This window comes from Saccopteryx bilineata, chromosome 12 (genome assembly GCF_036850765.1).
Source record: "Saccopteryx bilineata isolate mSacBil1 chromosome 12, mSacBil1_pri_phased_curated, whole genome shotgun sequence".
In the NCBI taxonomy this organism is placed as follows: Eukaryota; Metazoa; Chordata; class Mammalia; order Chiroptera; family Emballonuridae; genus Saccopteryx; species Saccopteryx bilineata.
The window spans coordinates 53,255,217-53,278,548 of record NC_089501.1 but is presented as its reverse complement, the minus strand read 5'-3'; the positions used below and the strand labels follow the sequence as shown (position 1 = coordinate 53,278,548).

General features: G+C 55.9%; 1 protein-coding gene across 6 annotated transcripts in view; it reads right to left on the bottom strand.

The window, feature by feature from the left end:
* Positions 1 to 2,334: 2,334 nt before the first annotated feature.
* The window catches only part of MAP3K4 (mitogen-activated protein kinase kinase kinase 4), a 94,392-nt gene continuing 73,394 nt past the window's right edge, over positions 2,335 to 23,332 (bottom strand). For 2 of the 6 annotated variants that reach the window (XM_066247873.1, XM_066247875.1), the window contains exons 16-27: positions 21,520 to 21,616; positions 20,649 to 20,741; positions 17,300 to 17,400; positions 16,207 to 16,287; positions 12,390 to 12,581; positions 11,137 to 11,207; positions 10,161 to 10,277; positions 9,210 to 9,369; positions 6,847 to 6,969; positions 6,130 to 6,236; positions 4,489 to 4,668; positions 2,335 to 2,851 (exon numbers count right to left, since the gene is read on the bottom strand). In XM_066247873.1, the coding sequence (XP_066103970.1) occupies positions 2,831 to 2,851; positions 4,489 to 4,668; positions 6,130 to 6,236; positions 6,847 to 6,969; positions 9,210 to 9,369; positions 10,161 to 10,277; positions 11,137 to 11,207; positions 12,390 to 12,581; positions 16,207 to 16,287; positions 17,300 to 17,400; positions 20,649 to 20,741; positions 21,520 to 21,616 (1,343 nt within the window). In that variant the 3' untranslated portion in view covers positions 2,335 to 2,830. Of the gene's footprint in view, positions 2,852 to 4,488; positions 4,669 to 6,129; positions 6,237 to 6,846; positions 6,970 to 9,209; positions 9,370 to 10,160; positions 10,278 to 11,136; positions 11,208 to 12,389; positions 12,582 to 16,206; positions 16,288 to 17,299; positions 17,401 to 20,648; positions 20,742 to 21,519; positions 21,620 to 23,332 lie in introns of all 6 variants that reach the window. The other 4 variants (XM_066247877.1, XM_066247878.1, XM_066247872.1 and 1 more) reach the window with 3 other exon arrangements.

Genomic DNA, 23,332 nt, shown 5'->3' with positions numbered 1-23,332 from the left:
CACCAACTTGGGAGGAGGTGAGCAGCAGCAAGAGAGCCGAGGCTGATGTGTGCCGGTCCCTCTGGGTTTCTACAGTGGAAGGAACGCACCGCCTCTTCTCACCCACAGTGCTGGTTTCAGCCAGGTCCTCGCCAGTGTTCCGGGACATTCAGAAAAGTCATCCTGAGTGTCGGAATGGCGTTCCCTCCGCACGTGTGAGGTGAGGAGGAGGAGGAGGAGGAAGGGCGGAGGACAGAGCGGATGAAGGGTCAATGCAGGCAGCTCAGATGCGGAGGAAACGAGGTCACAGGAGTCCCTCCCTGCCTGACAGTGCCGCGCCCAGAATGCTCCAGGTGCAGCCGAGGGACAAGGGACAGGAACCGGGCTCCCCATGATGACAGGGCGGTCCTGGAGGGGGCAGCAGCTCTTCCGTCTCTTGTCGAGTCCAGTTGACGGGAAGGCGAGCTGCTCCCAGGGCAGTGACAGACCTGAACGTAAGAGCTCCAGACACAGCGCACTCACAGAAGACACAGGCGTGCGTCCTGATGACCAGGGCCAGGAAACGACTTCTTATATCAACAGCATGTGCCACCAAGAACCAGGTGGTTAACCGGACTTCAAAACGTCAACCGCTGTGCTTCAGAAGACGCCGTGAGGAAGTGGACACGCACACCGCAGACGGGAAAGTGCTGCAAGTCTCATGCCCAGTGAAGGACTTGTGCACAGAACACACCCGTCTCTCCCAACTCGACAGGAACACAAACCACCCAGGGAAAATGGGCCAGAGCGTCAGACACCTCACGAAGGAAGACAAACAAAGGGCCACCAAGTGCCAGAGACCATGCTTGCCGTTGTCAGGGAAACGAGACCGACACCACGACAAGGCACCGCCTCGCAGGCAGATGCTGAGGACGGCGCAGGGCTTGCCTGGGACGGTCTGCAGGGGTGGCGGCCGCGGGTGGTTCGCAGGGAGGGACGGTCGTGCAGCCACCCGGAAAGAGGTGGGCAGTTGCTTAACATGCTGAGCATGGACCCACGGCAGGACCCAGCAGTCCCCCTCCTTGAAAGCAGCCGTGTCCACACAGACTTGCACACCAGTGTTCAGGGGAGCCCTGTTCGTAGCCACGACCATGTGAACCTTGGAAAGGATACACAACGGGCAGCACCTGCAGGCCCGGCCTGGGCTCGGCGCCCAGGATCCGACACGGACCTGCGCAGCGCGGCGGCCTCAGGATGGCCGTGCAGAGCGGAAGAGGCCGACACACACCGCACCCGCACCTACTGTCACGTCTATTCATACGACACGCCCAGGAGAGGTGGCTGCAGACGGGCAGTGGGCTCAGTCATCACCCAGGACTGGGGCGGGGGTGGGGAGCGCCGCGAACGGACACGCGGTTTTCCAGGGTGAGGGAAATGTTCTAGGACAGACTGTGTAGGTGGTTTACCTACACTGAAAACCATCGAATGATACACTTCAAAAATTATGGAAATTATTTCAGAAGCTGTTTTAAAAAACTGAAATTACACAAAAATTTCTAAGTGTTTGTATAAATCTCTCTGTGATGCCAACACTCTAGACCAGGGGTCCCCAAACTTTTTACACAGGGAGCCAGTTCACTGTCCTTCAGACCATTGGAGGGCTGCCACATACAGTGCTCCTCTCACTGACCACCAATGAAAGAGGTTCCCCTTCCAGAAGTGCAGCGAGGGGCCGGATAAATGGCCTCAGGGGCTCAGGGGGCCACATGTGGCCCGCGGGCCATAGTTTGGGGACGCCTGCTCTAGACCTTCCCCACTGGTTGAGGGGACCTGGGGGGGCACAGAGCTGGCCTGAGAGCTCACGTGTCCACGGCCGGCCACTACTGCGAGGAGTGAGTCGGTGACCTGAGACGCTGTGGGCAGCTTCTGATTGCTCTCTGAAGACACAACAGCCGGGAGACACTGAAGACCACCTCCAGTGACACATACTCTGGGCGGTTTTTAAACACTGATTGCTGAAGCCTTCCCGTTCTGAAAACCTGCTCCCTGGCCCGAGACTGCTGACCTCGCCCCTTCCCACGCTGGTGTGAAACACCCTGAGCACCCCCAGGTGACAGCAGGGATCCAGTGTCCTGTCACCCCCCGGCTGGCTGACACACAACCCGGGCCAACACTCTGCCCCTTGGTCAGTGGGGCACCATCCTCCCTCCCTTTGCCGCCAGCTCGAGGCCTGAAGGCATCCCTCCCAGGCCAGCACCTGCCGTGACCTCCTTGGTGGCCGTGGCCTTCTGCCCAGAACACAGGACGGATGGGACAGACCTGTGTCAGACGTCAGCTCTAAAGCTAACAACCATTAAAAGACCATGTAACTGCATGTTCCTAAAATAAACCATTTATTGAAAAAAGAACCCTTTTCTTAAATTTCATTAACCAGCCTTTTGTGTAACAAACCTGCAGCTTGCCCACAACAGAACGTACGGTTTCACAGTCAGTGCACTCGACAAACAGACTAACAACAAGTCTCAGGACGCCTGGTAACACTACAACTGCTTTTGAACCCAGAGGTCAAAATGCTATGCTGATGTCACGGTCTCAGCCACGCGAGACCAGGCTGACGGAGGCGGTGGCCCATGTACAGTAGAAATGGCACTTAACATGTAGCTTCTTTACCTCGTGGACTGCCACTCGGGGGGCACCGTGCCAGGTCAACAAACGGGAGCAGCAGGAGTGACCCTGGTCACCTGTGCAGTCTTCGGTCCGGAAGATCACGAGACTCCACCGTGCTCCGCCCAGTCTCCATGGAAGCATCACACGCAGTAGTGATCGAGGGGTCTTCCGAGGACACACACTCTGAGGCCACGGCCCGAGCGCTTCACTCTTCATCGGTACAGACCTGTGGGGAGGGCAGGAGAGCTGAGCTGGGCAGGGGGGCACGCTGGGCGCTTCCTGTGTCCCCAGCACGGCGTCAGCCATGAGGGAAGGATCATGCCAGCGCTGAGTCACTGCTCTGAACTGACAGCTGAGCCTTCAGTCGTGTTTGTACAGTAGCAAGTCAGTACCAATTGTTTACGTACTTTCCAATGAAGAAACACACGTTCCTTAAATCCCTAACAGCTGACCCAGCCACTGGTTCCTAAGTTCACTGACCTGGGACGACGTCACCTTCCTGTCGCCCATCAGGGCCCTCCCACGTTCCCTCCACACTTCTGTCCTCTCTCCATTTCTCCCCAGACACCTCCCAGCAGCACCTGTCTCCTGAGCCCGTCTCCTACCCCAGTTCTCTCCAGAGCCAGCGCAAAACACGCCGCACCTACCTGAAACCCCGAGACGACGTTCCAAACACACCTCCACTCCCCCTCCCAAGAGGCGACACCATGTCTCTGACCCACCTCCCCCGCTGCCCTCTGAACCCACCTCGGTGACGTTCTAGAACAGCGGTTCTCAACCTGTGGGTTTGGCTTTAGGCGACCCCTGTGGTTCGACCCTCGCCGGGGTTGCGACCCACAGGTTGAGAACTGCTGTTCTAGAACCTGTGACCCCAGCCAAGCGTCTGAGGCGGACTAGGCTCCTCCCCTGCACTCACCTTCACATCCAGTGAGCCTTCAGGCCATTTCAACTGTAATGGTCGCTGATAACTCACACCTGACCCTCTCCCAGCCCAGCAGATCTATGGGCAGCTTCCTAAGCAACCTCCTGCCTCCAAGGTGACCCTGCTAAAACCCTATGTGTTCACACCACGCTTATAACGAACTCAGATTCCGCCGCGTGGCCTGCCCTTCCGCACGCCCCATGACGTGCCACTCCAGCACCCACCTGCCTCTCCGTGGCTGTGCGGGCCCCGCCCCTTAGCAGCGAGCTTCCCAGTGCTCCTGTCCGCCCGCCCCCACGCCTGACCTGGCTCCGCCCCTCAGCAGCGAGCTTCCCAGTGCTCCTGTCCGCCCGCCCCCACGCCTGACCTGGCCCCGCCCCTTAGCAGCGAGCTTCCCAGTGCTCCTGTCCGCCCGCCCCCACGCCTGGCCTGGCTCCGCCCCTCAGCAGCGAGCTTCCCAGTGCTCCTGTCCGCCGGCCCCCAGACCTGACCTGGCTCCGCCCTCCAAACAGCTCCCGTCTTCTGGCCACCAGGACAACGGAGCAGCAGCACACGCAGCACTGCCCCGGCGCTCACACACGCACGGTCACACTGCCCATCTCCACACTCCGCAGAGCTGTCACCACTGACCGTGTGCCCATGCAGACGGCACTCCGCAAAGAGAAACCGTCCTCCCCCGATCCCTTCAGCTCCCACTTCGCAGCCGGGGGCACCTCAGGCACCAGCGGGGGTCAGGCAGAAACCCCAAGACGAGCCATGACGAGCCCCAGAGCCATGACGAGCATTTTCCAGACAGAAACACAAGAAATTCCCAAGCTTAACTCCACGTCCCTTTCCATTTCGGATACAGGCACGACACTTAGGTTTCCGAATGGCCTCAAGTGCCCGATGCAGACAGAAGGCACACAGGTGAATGTGGAGGGGACAGGCGGCGCGCCCACCTTGACGAAGGCGTGGTCCAGCAGCTGGCTGGCCGTCCACCGCATCCGGGGCTCGCTCTCCAGGCAGTGCGAGAGGAAGTCCTTCCCCTCGGGGCTCAGCCGCTCGGGGATGGGGGGCTTGTGGCCCATGCCCACTTTGTACATGATCTGAAAGTTGTGTTCAAATTCGTGCCAAGGCCTCTAAGGAAAGAAAAAAATCAGGTTTTATTTAACACTACATGGCGATAAAAAAGACACCTTCTCGATCTCTCTTTAGGCATCTCAATATACATCAGGGGCTGGCAAACTCTTAAAGGGCCCAGTAGTATATATCTTAGGGTTTGGCCACAAGGTCTCTGTCACAACTATTCAATCCTCCCTGCAGCGGGAAAGCCGCCTCAGGCCACATGTCAGTGAGCAGGTGTGACCACAGTCCAACAAAACTTTATATGTACCACACTGCCAACCCCTTCTGGACGTCAGTCCAACACCATTGAGATGCCACCGTCATGCAGATAAAAAAGTAAAACATCAAATGAAATGAAAATGTCAATATAACAAAATTCTACAGTTATCAATCGGGATGTCTAACAGGCTACCTTGTTGGATAACGAGCATCCCATTCTATTATGCAAAGCTCACTTGTTTTAGTACAAGCACAGGAAAAGACTCCCGGGGGTGAGAGAACTAAGGGTGTGTCTCCCCATCAGTGTGCGCCCCTTGTTCACTGGGACATGTGACAGCTTGTTCTTCCTCTGCTGTACGTAACAGGTACCACAGCCGCCTGCCCACGTTAGTGCTAACAGGGTTAGTAGCAGCTGCTGTTTACTAAGCACTTAGGTGTGGTCTTTTTTCAGCAGCTGCAAGGTATAGCCGTAGAGTAATTTAATTCCCTACTAATAACATTTAAGAGGTTCCTAACATATTTGCTTTATAAATGATGCTACACACACACACACATAACCTTTGTATATTTATATAATCATTCATTAGTCGCATCTTCATCAGAAGATGACCACTTTTCAAATGCAGTGTCACACAGGACGGCCTCACTATCCTAAGACACCTGTGCCATGCCTGCCGCCCTGACTGCCCCCTCCCAGTCCCAGCAGCCACACCCTGTGTGACCTCCCCCGGGGTGCCTGCCCTTGGAACCACGCAGCAGCCGGCCCCCTCTCTCCCAGTGAGCTGGGAAGGTTCCTCCGCTCGTCCTGCAGTTCCACAGTGCCTTCTTCTCGTTTGTACTATTCCACTGTATGGACCACCACAGTGGGCTTACCCGTTCACCCACTGAGGGAGACCTTGTTGCTTCTAAGTTTGGGCAATCGTGAATAAAGTGGATTCATGTGCCAGTGCTGGTGAGGGCCTAAGTTTCCGACTTCATATTTCTATTTGTAGCACTTGCTTATCCATGTTTTAATTCAAGCTTTATGTCTTTATTGGCTTTTAAGAGTTTTCTAAACGATCAACCTCATAAATACTTGATTCCTAGTTCTCACCTGTCTTAACCAAACTGTACTTCTGACAGGTCACGTTTTTATCTCCAGTCCTGTTCTCTAGTTAGCAGGAAACGTGTCCACAGTCGTCCTGATGATGAGCCCACAGACACTACCCTTCACTGCAAGGTGCCCCGGAGCTTCTCCCCGAGGCGGGCTCGCTTACCTTGCCAGTCACCATCTCGATGACCACACACCCTAGGCTCCAGATGTCGGCTGCACGCCCGTGACCTTCTCCTTTCGCACGAGTGATGACTTCCGGGGCCATGTACGCTGTAGAAGTCACAGGCACGGTGAGAGGAAGGGCTGACAGCACAGTGCGTGAGACAGAGCAGCCAAGGGCATACACATCCCACTCGGAAAGAAAACAGCGTGTTGGGGGGGACGGGACTTTTTCTGAATTACATAACAGGAACTAGCAAAACTTGAACAAGTTATTTCAGATCAATTTCTTGAACATTTTAGGGGCTGAATTACTTTCTGAAAGAAAGTTTTGAGTATACAAATTTTCAGATAAACTGTATTCACAATGAAAATATGAAATTTAACCTACACAGGAGAGTGTAATAGTTTATCACAGTCAACGATCAAATCAAGTAATTAGCATTTAAACATAATGTTGTTTTGACTGGAACAGTTTTAATAAACCCAATGTGGAGAACAGTTTTCCGGGAAAGAGGCCTCTCCTCCCTCCTTTCGCTCTAAGGGAAACAACTTCCCGCCCTGAACCGTGCTTTCAGGAGGAATCTAGTGCCCGCGGACGTGGTCCTCAGCGGGTCAGAACCGACCCGCGCTCCAAGGGGCTGCTGACAAGAGGCGCAGGGAGCCCGGCCACCAGGTGCCGGAAGGAGTCGGGGCAGAACCAGGGCGGGGAGGCGCCCACCTGCGGTGCCCAGGGTGCTGTTCACCTCCCCGGGCATGGTCTGAGCGTTGTTTTTGAGCTTCACCGAGCACCCGAAGTCTCCCAGCTTGATCAGCCCGGACGAGGTAAGGAAGATGTTGGCACCTGATGAGAAACGGCAGCCGTGAGCCTCGTAACAGCGTGCACTCAGGAGTTTCCACGACAACCTAGCTCCACGGTGAGCACGTGAGGGTTTGAGAAACTTCATCAACCAAATGTAAGCGCTGGAGGACTTTAAACTTGACCCACAAACACTGATACAAAGAGGAGCAATTTTAACACCAGCGCAGATGACGATGCACGAGTCTAACGTGGGAGACCCAGGGGCGGCTGAAACACAGGTGGTCGTGGGACACCCCTGGTGTGGGGCCTGCGACTGTCAGACCCCGTACAGGAAGCACACATGACTGTCCCTCAGCGTCAGACCAAGGCCATCTCTGCACTGGCTCTGTCACACTGCGACACACCATGGCATGCCCAACATGGGCGGGGCTGGAACCCGGGACTGCCGCTCACCTCAGAGCCCTCCGCTCCAGGAGGCCCCGCCCCCGGCGTCGCATGGCCCTGGGCACCCCCTCAGGAAGCGTGCGGAGCCACTGAGTGCGACAGCGGCTGGCCACACGTGAGCTGTGGTCCCAGTTACTCCTCAGAGCATGGGGTTCAGGGCGTGCCCACCAGGGACACCCCGTGCTGCCTGAGTCCCCCTGGAACTGGTCCTCAGCCAGGCTGCGCTGCGAGTGGACCACCTCAGGCCAGGGCTCCGAGGGCTGCTCCAGGGCCACTGCCACCTGAGGCGCTGTTCCATGCGAGCGGGCAGAGCCAGTACGCACCTGACAGAGCAGCCTGAGACCGCCACGCAGGCCTGGCCGACAGCCAGCAAGGCCCACACCCAGGATCTCCCAGCGGCAGAGCGGGGTGTCAAGGCCCACACCCAGGATCTCCCAGCGGCAGAGCGAGGTGTCAAGGCCCACACCCAGGGTCTCCCAGCGGCAGAGCGGGTGTCAAGGCCCACACCCAGGATCTCCCAGCGGCAGAGCGGGGTGTCAAGGCCCACACCCAGGGTCTCCCAGCGGCAGAGCGGGGTGTCAAGGCCCACACCCAGGGTCTCCCAGCGGCAGAGCGGGGTGTCAAGGCCCACACCCAGGGTCTCCCAGCGGCAGAGCGGGGTGTCAAGGCCCACACCCAGGATCTCCCAGCGGCAGAGCGGGGTGTCAAGGCCCACACCCAGGGTCTCCCAGCGGCAGAGCGGGGTGTCAAGGCCCACACCCAGGGTCTCCCAGCGGCAGAGCGGGGTGTCAAGGCCCACACCCAGGATCTCCCAGCGGCAGAGCGGGGTGTCAAGGCCCACACCCAGGGTCTCCCAGCGGCAGAGCGGGGTGTCAAGGCCCACACCCAGGATCTCCCAGCGGCAGAGCGGGGTGTCAAGGCCCACACCCAGGGTCTCCCAGCGGCAGAGCGGGGTGTCAAGGCCCACACCCAGGGTCTCCCAGCGGCAGAGCGGGGTGTCAAGGCCCACACCCAGGGTCTCCCAGCGGCAGAGCGAGGTGGGGCCGGGCGGGCGGCAGGACCGCAGGGCCAGGGCGTGGTGGAGGCGCGTGGAGGACCCCTCATGCCCGGACCACACATAGCAGGCTCTAGGGGAACACGCCCCGCCCCCAGCTCGAGTGACTGGTGGACGTCACGCTCCCTCCAGAGTGAGTGTGTCTGCACCGGCCTCAGCTAAGTGACAGACGGGATCCTCCAGTCAAGGGCCAGTTAGGGACAAAAATAATTGGTAGCTTTAATGATCACCAAGACTCCCACCCACAAGGGCCGGGGCCACGGTGTGGTCAAGGCGCGTGCACGGGACAGTTTCGAGGCAGAAGCATGCACTCCTGCTGGCCAGGAGGAGGCAGCACAGCCCATCGGCGTGAACAAGCCGGTCTGAGGCCGGGCTCTGCATGGAGAGGCCGGGAGGCGAGCGTCGGGACAGGACAAGGGGCCGCACGACACGCTCGCTGCTGGCGGGACTCGCTCCTGCGCTTCTGATGCACGGTCCCCACCATTCATGACACTCCTACACACACAGGCCCCTCGCCCAGGAAAGGGGGGACGCTCTGACCACGCATGTCCAATACACACGCAGGCTCCACCGTCCGCCTAGAAAGGCAGAGCTCACCTCTGGGAAGACAGGACAGAGCAGACGCATCTACTCGAAGACGGAACCCGCGTTCCGTGTCCTTTCTCAGTCCAGGTTCTTTACAGAAGAACACGTGACGTGAAGCACTTCCTGCTACCATGGGGGAGTGGGACTGAGCCCCCGTGCTCCCACCCCGTGCGGGACACCAGCCGGCTGAGGGGGTTACCTTTGATGTCACGGTGGACGATGCCATGCTCGTGGAGGACGTTGATGGCAATGGTGATCTGCTTGGAGTACAGCCTGATGACGTGCTCCTGCAGCCCCAGCTTTGACACCTCCTCCAGTGTCCCCTCGTCACAGTACTCCATGAAGATGTACATCTCCTCCTGCCGAGGAACCAAACGCCGTGTCACACGCACACCACGTGGGGGATCTACCTGACGGCCTGCGTCACAGCCACGCCCCACAGGAGTCTCCTTTCTAACAGTCTGCTACACTTGTCCTGACGCTGAGCACGTCTCAGCACAGGGGACTCTGGCTCCCGGACAGCAGTCTGCCGGCCTGCTCTGTCTGGATGACACGGCCAGCCGGGAGAATACTCCACATCACAGGTGACGCGTGTCTAGAATCCTCCCAGATGCAGTCCGCTAGTCCACCATATAATCTCAGACAGGGACAGGAAGTACCGAAACACACCCTTCTCAAACATGAACGTGAGTGTGAAAACATTCACCACCACCATCAGCCTGGAAGCTCCAGCCCCACTGCCATGGATGCTCCAGTTATCGTTCCCCCGGCGTTTGTTTCTAATCATGAAGGGAAAGCAAAATGAGCTTTTCCCTTTCTCTCACTTCACAGTGGTTCCCAAACATGCATGGAAGAAACAGCTGTACTACTAAACAGCACACTCGATAGTGGCTCAGCCAAAACAGAGGAAAAACGGAAGGAGAGGCTGGGCGGGGCCTTTTGGAAGACTCTTCCGCTAGGCAGGACGGGTCTCGGGGCTTTATGATGGCGGCTGGCAACTCGTCTACCACTTCCATTCCAGGGCGAGCCCCTCTGGGCTCAGAGGCAGAAACGGTGTAAGTCACGGATTGTGAGTCGGCAAGGAGGAGACCGGGATGTAGGACAGGACCCCGGGGGGCCCGCACAAGCGCGACCGACAGAGCCAGCTTACTCGGTGCAGCTCCACTCCGAAGTACCGAACCAGGTTGGGGTGCTTGATGCCTTCAAAGATCTTCAGCTCGTCCGCAGTCTCCTTGATGGTTTTGTGGTCGTTCGGCTGAAATCGAATCTGCAAAAGGTGAATTGTGGGTTCCTGCTGGTCCTGTCGCTGGTTTGCGACAGGACAAGTTCACCCACGAGGGCTGTCCAGACCCACAGAACTGCTGTCTGCGTGTGGGAGTTTACTCCCAGACTGTCTTTCCTTGTTGTCCCCAGTGACTCACAGGCAGGCCTGCTCTGGGCTACCCGGTAAGAGAGCAGCTAACGCAGCTAACCCCTGAGCTAACGGGACCTTTCACACCTGCAGATGAACTAACAAGCGCACCGAACGTTCAGTGTGCAGACGCCAGTGTGGGGTTCTGGGCGAGCTCAAAGGCTGAAACAGCTCCTGCACACGTGGGCTGACCCCAGCAGGAGACAAGGGGTCTAAAGCGGTGCGGGCGGGGTCAGGCAGGGCAGCTAAGATGCCCTGCAGGCACCAATGGGTGTCAGCCGTCCGGACACTGCGTGTCCATGTGCAGAGCCGCTGATGACCACGGTCCCCACACTCCAGCCCTTCTCCACGGCCTCCCGCACCTGCTTCTGAACCATGGGAGGTTTCCTCCTCAGTGATGAACACGCTGTTCTTTCTTCCCCAACCCCGAAGCCCCCGCTGCAGGCACTGTGACCCCACCTCTGAGCTCTCCCCAGTCACTCCTGTCTTCCTCTGCACGGCCCTGACCAGACCCGTGTGCGGGCAGAGCGGTGCTCCCGGCCTTATCCTCTCTGGGACCGCGCCCTTCTACTGTGTGTCACCTCAGGGCGCTGCCCAGGGCCCCAGAAGAGCAGCCTCGGACAACCCACTGTGGACACACCCAAGCCCGGTGCGCCCAGAACCTCCTGACCAGAGCTCCACACCACACCTGTCGCCCGGAGGCCAGACCACTCACCTCCTTCATAGCCATCAGCTCGCCCGTGTCCACGCTGATGCAGGTGTAGACCTTCCCATACTGCCCCTCGCCTGTGGACAGGACAAACGGCAGCACTCATCACCAAGCCAAGCCGTGCCGACACGCTGCGTGGGCATGGCCGTCCCCACCTCTGGGGCGGGATTTATGTCTCTACAGCCATACTCACTGAGGACCCCAGATATTTCCTGGCATTCCCTGACACCTGCAGTCTTAGGCTATCTCTTCACTGCCTCACCTGTGAATCCCTACAGAGTGGGACTGACTGGCAGTCCCAGAAAAGGCATGAGGTTGAGTGAGAGCAGCCAGGTGACCAGCCCCCGGAGGAGGCCTGGGAAGGGGCGGGGTGGGCAGGGCGTGGCCACGGGGCGTGGTGAGGAGTAAGCCTGGCCGCTCCCCACCTGCACCTCATGCTGTGAGCTGGGGGAGTAGAAAATCTTCTAACCAGGGTAGTGACACTACACTAAGGGGACAGATGGCTGAATAAAACTGATGACAATAATAAAGATAATTAAAAAGACCTGGCTGCTTCCAACGTTTTCTGTCCTGAGGTCTACATGGGGGAGGGGATGAAACACACCGGCCCCTCCCCTCCCCTCCCCCAGTCCCTGCACAGGAAGTGAGTCAGGCAGTGTGGGAGGAAGGACTGTCCCATCCTCCCTGGTGTCCAGCTCTCACTAACGCTCTTGTGGGGCGAGACAGAGAAGACGGGCCACGGTACCCTCTGTCTCCCTGTACCCTCTGTCCCCCCGGTACCCTCTGTCTCCCTGGCACCCTCTGTCCCCCTGGTACCCTCTGTCTCCCCAGTAGCCAGCCGTCTCAGAGCTGCCGTCTCTGGCAGGCACAGAGGCCCCCAGAGCCTGGGATAACCGTGAGGTTCATTTGAGGTGAGAAATTCCCAAATATCTCTAATGCTCCAATTCCTGGCTCTTGATACATTCCTGTTCTTTCCCCCCATCACGGACAGGTGCAGTGTGTGTGCTTCCCCACGCCCAGAAAAACCGGTTGATTTAATAATCCGTGTAACAACGTCTTTCTAAAGAAAATTTTCTTTCATGTTGCTCTCAGAACACATTTTACAAATGAAGCTAACAAACACACAAACCCTGAACCCACTGCAAGAGACAGATTCCCACACGTCTGTGAGAAAAGGACCAGCGATGGACGTCTGACCCTGAAGAAGGGAAACCACAGCTGCTTCTGCAGGGACGACCACTGCTCCACAGCTCCCTTACCAATTTTGTTTCCTCTTTGCCACTTGAAGGTCACCTTCCTCAGGCCGACGTGCATGACGTTGTCGTAAGATTTGGGGGTATCGCACACCTGACCGATGATGTTCTTCCTCCTCATCTCTCGGTACCTCTTCTCTTCAAACAACCGGACTGACTTCTGGATGGCTTCTATGGGTCCTTGCTTAGAGGCAGTGTCTGCGGGGAGAATGGCTGGCTCAGCGGTCCCGATCACCAGTGTCAACGTCCAGCACATAGTAAACGGAGCAAAATACACTAGCACTCCTCATAGCGAGCTCAGCGTCACCCACGCGACACACAGCAGGTGCAATACAGCCCAGCGCCCCACGCCATCTGGCAGCACCAGGCATGCCGCCCGACAGACGCACACAGGATACAAGCTCAGGACAGACTCTCCACTTCCCCTCTCAAAGCTGCTGCTTAGACTACTGCAGGAACTGCCCACCGGCCTCCTTTCTCCTCCCATTGGCCAGAATTATCCTACTAAAACATGCAATTTGATCAGGTGGCTGTCCCTTGTAAGTTTACTTCCTGGGTCACCATACCGTTTATTAAAATGCAAAGCCCTTCTCCCAGGAGCAAGGCCCCACACACGGGGTCCTGTTTCTCCTCCCAGTTCTGCCGGGAAGCCTCTGCCACCCCTCTCCTGCCGCAGGCGCTGACCTGCTCACAGGAGACTCATGGGGGGCACACCAGCTCTCCTTCCAGGCCCTGGTCACTCCTCTACTTGCTTCAAGTCCTGCCGGTCACTCTGGCATGTCGCAGCCCAGCAGAAGCCCAACCTTTCCTAGGAAGCCACTCCGAGCAGAAGGGAGTGGGTCCTCCTTCCTTGGGGGAGAGAACCAGGTGCCTGGAGCCCGGGCCCGCCGTGTCCTCGGGGTCTGGCGGTGGGACCACCATCGACTTCTCTCCTGTCTAGTCCCTGACCCGTGACGTGAGGACAGTGGTGCCTAACTCCCGGAACTTCGGCAACATCAGGAAATCGCGCACACAAAGCCCACTGTCCGGAGCTCGGGAATAGTCTAGAGACGTTAGTTAGCTGCTGCTGCTACTGGGCCCCACTTTCCCATCGGGCTCCAATCTCAGCTTCTCCAACTCACGTTATCAGATTCACAATGACAAATACCTTTTACAGGTAAGGGACCTAAAACAAGTTTCACGAAAACATCATGACTTGTGGAGCACGCGATCCGACTCCATGCTCCCTCTGTGTGATGCTGACCACGTGTCCCCCCGGCGGCTCCCAGGCCCGACGTGGACAGCACTGCGCTCTACACGCCTCCGGGACACCACCTCCAGCTCCGTCTCCCCGCGCCCTCCGTCTCCCCGCGCCCTCCGTCTCCCCACGCCCTCCGTCTCCCCGCGCCCTCCGTCTCCCCGCGCCCTCCGTCTCCCGGTACCCTCCGTCTCCCCGGTAGCCGGCCGTCTCCCGCGCCCTCCGTCTCCCCCGCGCCCTCCGTCCCCCCGCGCCCTCCGTCCCCCACCCCGCGCCCTCCGTCTCCCCCGCGCCCTCCGTCCCCCACCCCGCGCCCTCCGTCTCCCCCGCGCCCTCCGTCCCCCACCCCGCGCCCTCCGTCCCCCACCCCGCGCCCTCCGTCCCCCCGCGCCCTCCGTCCTCCCCGCACCCTCCGTCCTCCCCGCACCCTCCGTCCCCCCGGTACCCTCCGTCCCCCCGCACCCTCCGTCTCCCCGGTACCCTCCGTCCCCCCGCGCCCTCCGTCCCCCCAGTACCCTCCGTCCCCCCGCACCCTCCGTCTCCCCGTACCCTCCGTCCCCCCGGTACCCTCTGTGTCCCCGTACCCTCTGTCTCCCCGGTAGCCGGCTGTCTCAGAGCTGCCGTCTCTGGCAGGCACAGAGGCCCCCAGAGCCTGGGATAACTGTGAGGTTCATTTAAGGTGAGAAATTCCCAAATATCTCTAATGTTCTGATTCCTGGCTCTTGACACATTCCTGTTCTTTCCCCCCATCACGGAGACATGTCAACCTCCTCCGGCACCCAGCGAGACCTCACAGCTGCAGCCCAGGACTCCACAGGCAGATATTTCTGGGAAAAGTTGTTTCACAGTAAAAATTTCTCAAGATTTCTCAATCTTGACCACGTCAACGTGAACGGGGATTCTCCAGGAGTTCCTGAGTTTACCTGACCACTAAGTATTTGTTCCTAAAACCATCACAGAGACCTGTTACCTATGGAAACTACTGATCCCACGAGCCGCCAGAGAGCCGCTGCCCATCACGCAGGCTCAGGCCACTAGACCACACCCTCCCCGAGCCCTCTCCACGCACCAGCCTGCCCTGGCCTGTCCACACTGCGTCACGGCTGCCTGCCCCTTGCTCCCACGCCCTTTCCAACCCCGCCTCACTGCCTCACACTGCATTACTGCCGCTCTGCTCACCAGCCTCCACTCCCTCCCCAAACCAGGCCGGGGGTCCCTCCCCCTGCGCTGCTCGCGCTCCCCTCCCCCCCACCCAGAGCTCAGCAGCTGCCCAAGGGCCACCCCCTCCGGACGCCCCCCTGAAGACCTGCCACAGTCTGACCACCCCTCACCCCCGTCAACCGCACCCCCGCTGACATCTGCCCTCTCTGTCCCTCCGCTGGTCCCTCTGTGTGCTTCTCCTCCCTCGTGTTTTCCCTGGCCGGATGCAGACCTGTCCTTCCTTCAAGGGTCAGCTCGGCTTCCAGGAGACCCATCCCGACTGCTCTGGCCGTATGGACAGCTCTGCTTTCTGACCAGTGACAAAGGGACGCAGTGGCAGGAAGACTAAACCGGGACCCACAGCGGTGTGCTCTCGTCCCTGTCATTTACCATCGCGGCCGAGTTATCTGTCCGCTCAGAACCTTTCAGCAGGCACACACAGAGCCCAGGACCTAGCTGCCTACTGCTCAGGAGCGGTGTGACAAGCCGAGAAGGCTCCGTGCCCATCGGTGCCAGGCCAGGGCTCTGCTGCTGCCTACTGCTCAGGAGCGGTGTGACAAGCCGAGAAGGCTCCGTGCCCATCGGTGCCAGGCCGGGGCTCTGCTGCTGCCTACTGCTCAGGAGCGGTGTGACAAGCCGAGAAGGCTCCGTGCCCATCGGTGCCAGGCCGGGGCTCTGCTGCTGCCTACTGCTCAGGAGCGGTGTGACAAGCCGAGAAGGCTCCGTGCCCATCGGTGCCAGGCCAGGGCTCTGCTGCTGCCTACTGCTCAGGAGCGGTGTGACAAGCCGAGAAGGCTCCGTGCCCATCGGTGCCAGGCCGGGGCTCTGCTGCTGCCTACTGCTCAGGAGCGGTGTGACAAGCCGAGAAGGCTCCGTGCCCATCGGTGCCAGGCCGGGGCTCTGCTGCTGCCTACTGCTCAGGAGGGTGTGACAAGCCGAGAAGGCTCCGTGCCCATCGGTGCCAGGCCGGGGCTCTGCTGCTGCCTGGTCTTGCAGTGAATACTGAACGGTCACCTGCTTTGCAAGACAAATGCTTTCTCTCAACTTCTTAACCTGACAAATGAACTGTGAATGTTCACTTTATATAAATATGTATTATATTCCCACCATGTACAAATAATTATGCTGAGGTCCCACCCAAGGTGACATAAAATTAACTAAGTGCTCGGAGAGTCCAAAACCAATACAACAATTCCTGAGCCAACATGCGTGAAATGCACTGTAACAGACAGGAGAGGTGAGCGGAAGCGCCTGCAGGGGACGTCGGGCGTGAGCGAGACCACAGAGCATGAACGCGAAGGGCCCGTTGCCCCAGCTGAAGAGCACGTCCTCTGAAGGCGCTCCCTGTGCGCTGAGAGCTGGCGAGCTCAGCCACCTCGCCCTTACCCTTCGTCTGGCTGATGAGCGTCCGCAGTTCCCAGCTTCTCCGAGCTGACCCACTTGAATCACCTTTTGGATACGCTGGTTCTGCAGAAAAGATTTTCTCATGTAAATAAAGACTTATGAAACAGATACGCTCATTCAACGGATAGCAAGACTGAAATGGTGAGTGGCAATGATCAGTTACTGCCAACCTGTCCTTTCTGGTGATGGATGACAGTTTGATGTGAGTGTGAGACGCTGTCTCTACAATCAATTCTAGAAAATCACACCAACTAAGAAGTTAACGGGGCTTAAGAATTTTACCTGCACTACCGTTCCACACGACACAAACAGCACCACAGGGAGTGGTGGTGAGGGGACCGCACCCGAGGCCCCGCCCAGGTGCTCGGCAGGGCCAGAGCACCAGAGCCCCACGCCCTGGGCAGATGCCCAGGTTGGCGTCATTTATAAACATCTCCAGCATGTCCTCAATCAACAGCGTCACTTTTGTATTTTTAAAGAGAATAAGGCCCTGGCCGGTTGGCTCAGCGGTAGAGCATCGGCCTGGTGTGTGGATGTCCCAGGTTTGATTCTCGGTCAGGGCACACAGGAAAAGCACCCATCTGCTTCTCCACCCCTCCTCCTCTCCTTCCTCTCTGTCTCTCTCTCTTCCCCTCCTGAAGCCATGGCTCAGTTGGAGAAAGTTGGCCCTAAGCGCTGAGAACGGCTCTGGGGCCTCCACCTCAGGCACTAAAATAGCTCAGTTGTGGAACAAAGGAACAGGGGCCCAGCCAGCCAGAGGATCACCTGGTAGGGGCTTGCCAAGTGGATCCCGGCCGGGCGCATGCGGGAATCTGTCTCTCTGCCTCCCAATTAATTTTTTTTTAAAAAAGAGAGAACATAAGGACTCTAGGCAACTAAAACATTAGGAATAACGACTTTTTTAAAAAGCAACAAAAAGGGACCTAGACAGTGCAAACAGCAGAAAGGCATCAAATGAAAGAGTCGACGGCTCAGCACTGGAGATCCCCTGGAAGCACCACACGTCCGCCTCCCTTTCCAAAGGCACCGACACGAACGACGGGGCTGAGGAGGACCCGACACCGTCGGCACTCACCGTCTCGCTCCTCCGTGGGGCTCGAGTGACGACTCAGGGACCTGAACTGCAGCTCAGCTGCTATGGAAGCCAACCGGTCGTTTTCAGGGACGCTGGAACCCCTGTTACGATATTTTTGAAAACGGAGCTATCAATTCAATGAAATTCAAAGTAACAGCTCTGTGAGATTCTCAGGTCCCTGGGGGTATCTGGCTTCTAGTGGGCAGAGGTCAGCCCAAAGGCCAGCCCCAAACAGAGGATTCACCCAGAATGGACAGCGCTGACTCCGGGAAGCCCTCAAGTTCAGAGAGCTGTATCAGCCCTCCACACCAACACACGAACACCTGACTGCACACTACACTGTGTGGTGTTCAAAACAGCAGCAAAAATAACAGTCATGGGAGTGCTGCTGTGTGTGGAAAACTCCATAACTTAAGCCCAGGGTGGATAAAAGTTAGCCAAATCTGGCTAATATTTAAAATTACCGTCAGATTATATCTATGTACTTACATCTTAAAGTGCTAAAATCATCCCGTGACTCTAAAGGTCTCAAATCTCTTGATAAGGAAACAAGGGAATGCCTACAGGTTTCCCAGCAGAAGCCAAGCGAAGGGCAGAGAGCAGGAAGCTCCGCAGGAAAGAGCAGTGAGTCTGCTTTACCAGACGCCGTTAGAAGTGACCTGCTCAGCAACCCAGAGTGAACCCACAGAGAGCAAGACCCAGAAGTAAGTGAGGGAGGTGTTAAAATTATAATCAAATCATCCAAAACAAAGGTGGCATTAGTGTGCTAACGCGTTTAGTGTGTGGTTTACATGATTGCTATGAAGTATGGTAGCATTTGTGCTTTCTTCCACAGTGCGCCCAACGGGCCGAAGGCGCCGTGACCCACCAGGGAGCACAGGCCAGGGCGCATGCACTGCTGCTCACTGCCCTGAGCTCTCAAACCCGGGGCAGACTTGTGAAGTCTGAGAAAGGGGGACATCCCCTACTGGTCCCCTACTGCCTGCGGTTCACCAGCAAGTCTCGGCACCATTTCACGAAGAAACCACTGATGGTGACGTGCAGAAACATATTCTGCTCCTAAGCCATGCTGAAGATGGGGGGGGGGGGGGGCTGAGGAAAAGTCACTTAACCCCTCTATTTTCCTGATTTCCCAGGGACAAAATGAGTCAATTCCACGTCCTCAGTGATTTTGCCAGGATAAACGGTAAGAAAATAGACTTAAATGAAGTGGTGTGCTGGTGAATTTTAAGTCTAGTTTGGGGGTGGTGGGAAGTTTGACAATCCCTGTGGTATAACAACTGACTTGCAAAATTCCTAAAAAATTTATCGGCTCTTCCAAATCTTGAAAACCAGTAAGAGCCAGCTTCATCAAGCAGAACACCACAAAAATGTTTCCTGACAATAAGGTAACAACCCCAGATGGTTTCCTAAGTCAAATCACGTCAAATAGAAAGATCCATGCAACGCTGTGGGGTAGAGGAGGATCCCACAGGGCTGTCTCCCCAGGAAGGCGAGGCCTGCATGCTGAGGGCGGGGCCGGGCCTCTCTGCTGACGGGGCGTGGCACACTGTCCTGTCCCCTCACAGCACTACCACAAACCAGGGCTGCAGGAGGCCCCAGCTGGCGGGAAGGGGCGGCCTTCCGAGGGTCCTCACACAGGCTCCCGGTCAAGTTAAACTGAGCATGTGCAAGGCTCGGGCGCAGGAGATACAACCACGCACTGTGCAGTCTCACGTGGCTTTGCTGTTCTATCTACCATCATGTAGGCACTGCCATGAGAAGTGAGGAAAATTCCATCCCTTCCAGAAAAGCGGCCTGCAAAGTGGATACCACAATGGCAGTGAACTTCTAACCACCAGGACCGTCCTGCGGACGGGCATCCTGATGGTGAAGAATGCTGACGACATGCTGCTCGCAAGGGGCTGAGAAACGGCCAGCAAGGGCTAAGCCTGTCGGCGTGAGAATGCACTTCACCTCCGTACTGAGACCGTCTCATGCACCACACTGTCCCCTTAATAAATGCAGTCAGAGCCAGGAACCTTGGAGAATGCGGGGCGCTACCCCTGCAGGTCCTGGAGAGGTCTCATGGGGACCGGACACAGCAGTTCATGCCCCACACTGTCCCCCTAATAAATGCAGTCAGAGCCAGGAACCTTGGAGAACGCAGGGCGCTACCCCTGCAGGTCCTGGAGAGGTCTCATGGGGACCGGACACAGCAGTGGGAGCCGCCCACAGCGCTGGGGAGGCGTCTCCTCAGCTCCGCCTGCCACGCCCTGGACTCTGTGCTGCTCCTACACCAGGACAGTCCCCACACCCCACAGGGACAGGGACGCGTATGGGGAACGCTGGCCAGGAAATGCTCCAAACATGAAACTGAAGAGGGTCAACCGGAACTGCTTCCAAGTTAACTGTTAATGTTTATTTAGTTGACGGCTTAAGCAGTAAAATACATTGACATTTTTTAGGTTATGATGTTTATCACTAAATATTAGAAATATTAATCATTTTAATGAATAAGAAAAATGGAAATGTTTGTAAAAATTTTAGACTGTTATAAAGGGAATCTAAAGACATTTTAATGTGTTAAATTCTAAAGCTCTATATTATTTTTCTGCCAACACTAACGTCTTTTTGATGAGACTACCCCGCACCCAGGCAATTTCGTTTGGCTCTATCACCATCCATGCTGGAAGATGGGTGACCCTTCTACCAGACATTAACAGAGGCCAAGTGTCCTCAGATTGGGTATGTGAGGCCCTGATGAAATCTCCTGGGGGGAAAAACTAAACCAAAATGGTGGGGGAAAGGCGGACACTCCCACCCCCTTGCTGATACATCCCTTCCTGTTAGAGATGGAACCTTTCTGGGGCTGCACGGCTGATGGCCTTCCCTGGGATGGCTCCTTTCTCCAGGATACAAACCCAGAACTCACTTTCTGCTTTACACACTAGTTCTAATCAACCACTGTAGAAATTACATCATTTAGTTAGAAAAGCAACTCGAAGAAAACCAGTCACCACCAGATGATACTACTAATCAGCGGCCCCCTCTGACCTCAGGAAAGGCACTTTCTAGCACACCTCTTGTGTCCCCTCCGGTGGGACCAGGCTCTTTCCTCTGATACTCTCCCTGAGAGGCATTAGTGGCAGAGACTCTGGTCACTTGGGTTAATACCAGTTCCAAACAAACTCTAGAATCAGGCAGATGATCTACTGTGCTGGCCGGCCCGGAACCGCGACGACCTGGCCGGAGCGTCCCGCGCGCCCCGGAGGGAGCCCCGGCTGCTATCCAGGGCGCTCCCCACGCCAAGGCCACTGAGGAAGCGCACACGAGGGGACAAGGAGCAGGACGCTGGCGGGGAGACTACCTGGTGTCATGGGCACTGCTGGTGGGTTTGGGTGGCACAGAGTCGCCGCCGGAGGGGCCGTGGCTCCGCGCGTCGGAAGGCACGCTCCGAGTGCTAAGGCGAGAAGAAGAGCTTCAGGAACACAGACGGGAGGAGGGGACAGACTTGCAAACGGTTCCAATTAAAAATAAAGGAGGGTAAGTCAAAAGGACCTTAAAACACACAGTGTAAATTGTTTGTTGAGATCAGGTCTAAGTTTGAAAACAAAAAAAATAAAAAGCAAACCTAATTTCAAATTCATTGTTTAAAAAACAGATGCGGTCTTTCCTAGCAGATACTTGTCAAATAACATTAGCTTCTCACAAGTGACCACCGGGGGCGATCAGGTGCCCCCTATAAGATGCAGAAATGCCACCACACTCAGGGCCAGTGATTCCCACGGTCTCAGGTGTCCGGACGCCCTTTAGGAAGGGGATCCGGGTGTCAGGCCTGGGAAGATCGTTTCAGTTGTCCCCACTTTCATTCACATTTGTCTTTCAAATGTTTATTATGCTGTGTACCCCCAAATGTGCTTCCCTAAGGTCATTTTTCAAAGAAAGAGAAAGGAATAATTATTCCAAAGCTGGAAAGCATTTTAGTAGCTTGAGGTTATAAATCAGCTGAGAAGCTAAGTTATCTTGAAAGGTAAAAAGTCTGTTTCAGACTCGCGTGTCCTCTTTCTGCAGCTAAGGCACTGCGGTCTGTCTTCAAGACAACGCACGCCAGAGCTTCCACACACATGAACGAGAACACGGAAAAGAGCTCCCACAGCAGCCGGGCGCCTGCCGGGGTTAGCATGCACGCCAGCAGAGAATGCACACAGCAAACGCCTGCGGACACAAGCACCAAATACCTGAATCCCTCTGGAGTGGGGATAATCAGATGGGGGTTAGGGGGGTCACTGTGGCACCGCGGGACCTTCACAGGACGGGGGCTGTTCCGATGAATAGCTGCTGGTGGAAATGACAGACACACGCGTTAACGGGGCGATAGCAAACTGCCCAGCCGGGAGGTTACACAGAATCAGGACGTGACTTAATTCTTGCTGGTGACCAAAACAAACCCTTTACATAACAAAGTCATGTTACAGACACAAATGCTGTGGGAAATGTCACCTTTTAGTTCAACTTTTCGCCATCAGAAAACGTTTTTTAAACCTCAGGATGAAATGTACGTAACACACGCAGAACAAACGTTCGAGCCCATTTTAGAAACAGACGAAAACGTGGCTCGGGTGGCAACCCTCTGCAGAAAGGAGTTCTTTATGTCATCTGCACTTTTAACAAGGTTCTGATCCGTGGTGACACGTCAAGAGCCCTGAGCTGGGAGGGGTCGCTGTCATTTCCCGAGTGTGGGGACCTGGATTTCCTGCCTTTAAACCGAACCAGGAGGACGGAGCAGTTGAAGTTGGTTATGTTTTTTTCAGAACATGCTTTCTTCTCCTCTTCTTTAAAACAGTCTGGTAGAAGGTACGTATGGATAAAATTTTAAATGAATTTTTCAAAAGTGACTTGGCTTTATGAAGGTGCCGACAATGCACCTTCCCACGACCAGGTGTGACTGCAGTGGACACGTCAGACTCTCCCCAACACGGTTCCCTTGACATTTCACTTTGCTTTAAGCCCCTTAATTATTTTTCAGTTTCATATTTTCTCTTCTTATATTAACAATTTTAGCCTATATATATATTTTATTCTAAATGTTTAGTCTGAAATAAAAATAAGTACTTCCTTCTTCATGGTTTTTGTTTGTTTGTTTTTAATGTCATTACACAGGAAAGACAGAAGTGTTAAAAATGGAGAAATCTGCAGAGAAAGTCTGCAAAACAAAAATGAAGCAATTGTTAAGAAAAAACTTAGTGCCTGACTGGTGGTGGAGCAGTGGACAGAGCATTGATTGGGACACTGAGGTCCCAGGTTCGAAATCTAGAGGCCGCTGGCTTGAGCGCGGGCTCACCAGCTTGAGTGCGGGCCCATCAACATGAGCCCGAGGTCGCTGGCTTGGGCAAGGGGTCACTGTCTTGGCTAAACACCCCAGTCAGTGAACAACTAAAGTGATGCCGCTACAAGTTGATGCTTCTCATCTCTCCCCACCTCCCTGTCTCTCTCTCAAAAAAAAAAGAAAAAGAAAACATTCAGGAAATTTGCATCCCTGGCTCACCACCACCCTGTGGATGGTGATATAACTGACTGAAAAAATTTACAAAAATTTCCCATGAAGGCGAAAGACATTCTGTTAAAACACAGGCACACAAGTTTAACACTCTTCACACGTGAGACGAAGCATTTAAAAGGATGCATATCTGACTGTTGCAGAAGTATGGTATTTCATCAAAAAGGAAATCCAGGTGGCTGTAAACATAAAACAGGTGCTCAAAGTGCAACAGTGGTGAATATTATTACAGAGATATTCCTCGCGGAGAAAACTAACTGAAGAAACTTCCACAAGGAAATTGGGGAAAGAGTGCAGAGCACCCATAACAAACACAATGCGGCCTCTGAGGGGAACGAACTGGACTAGTTCTGTGAACACAGAGGAATCTCTACAGCTGTCATGTAAGAGAAGCAAATGATGACTATTCAACGTGGTCCAATTTCCAGTCAGTGGCAGGAAAGCGACGCTCTGCATGCTGTGACGATGTGAGCAGAGGGAAAGGGACGTCAGGA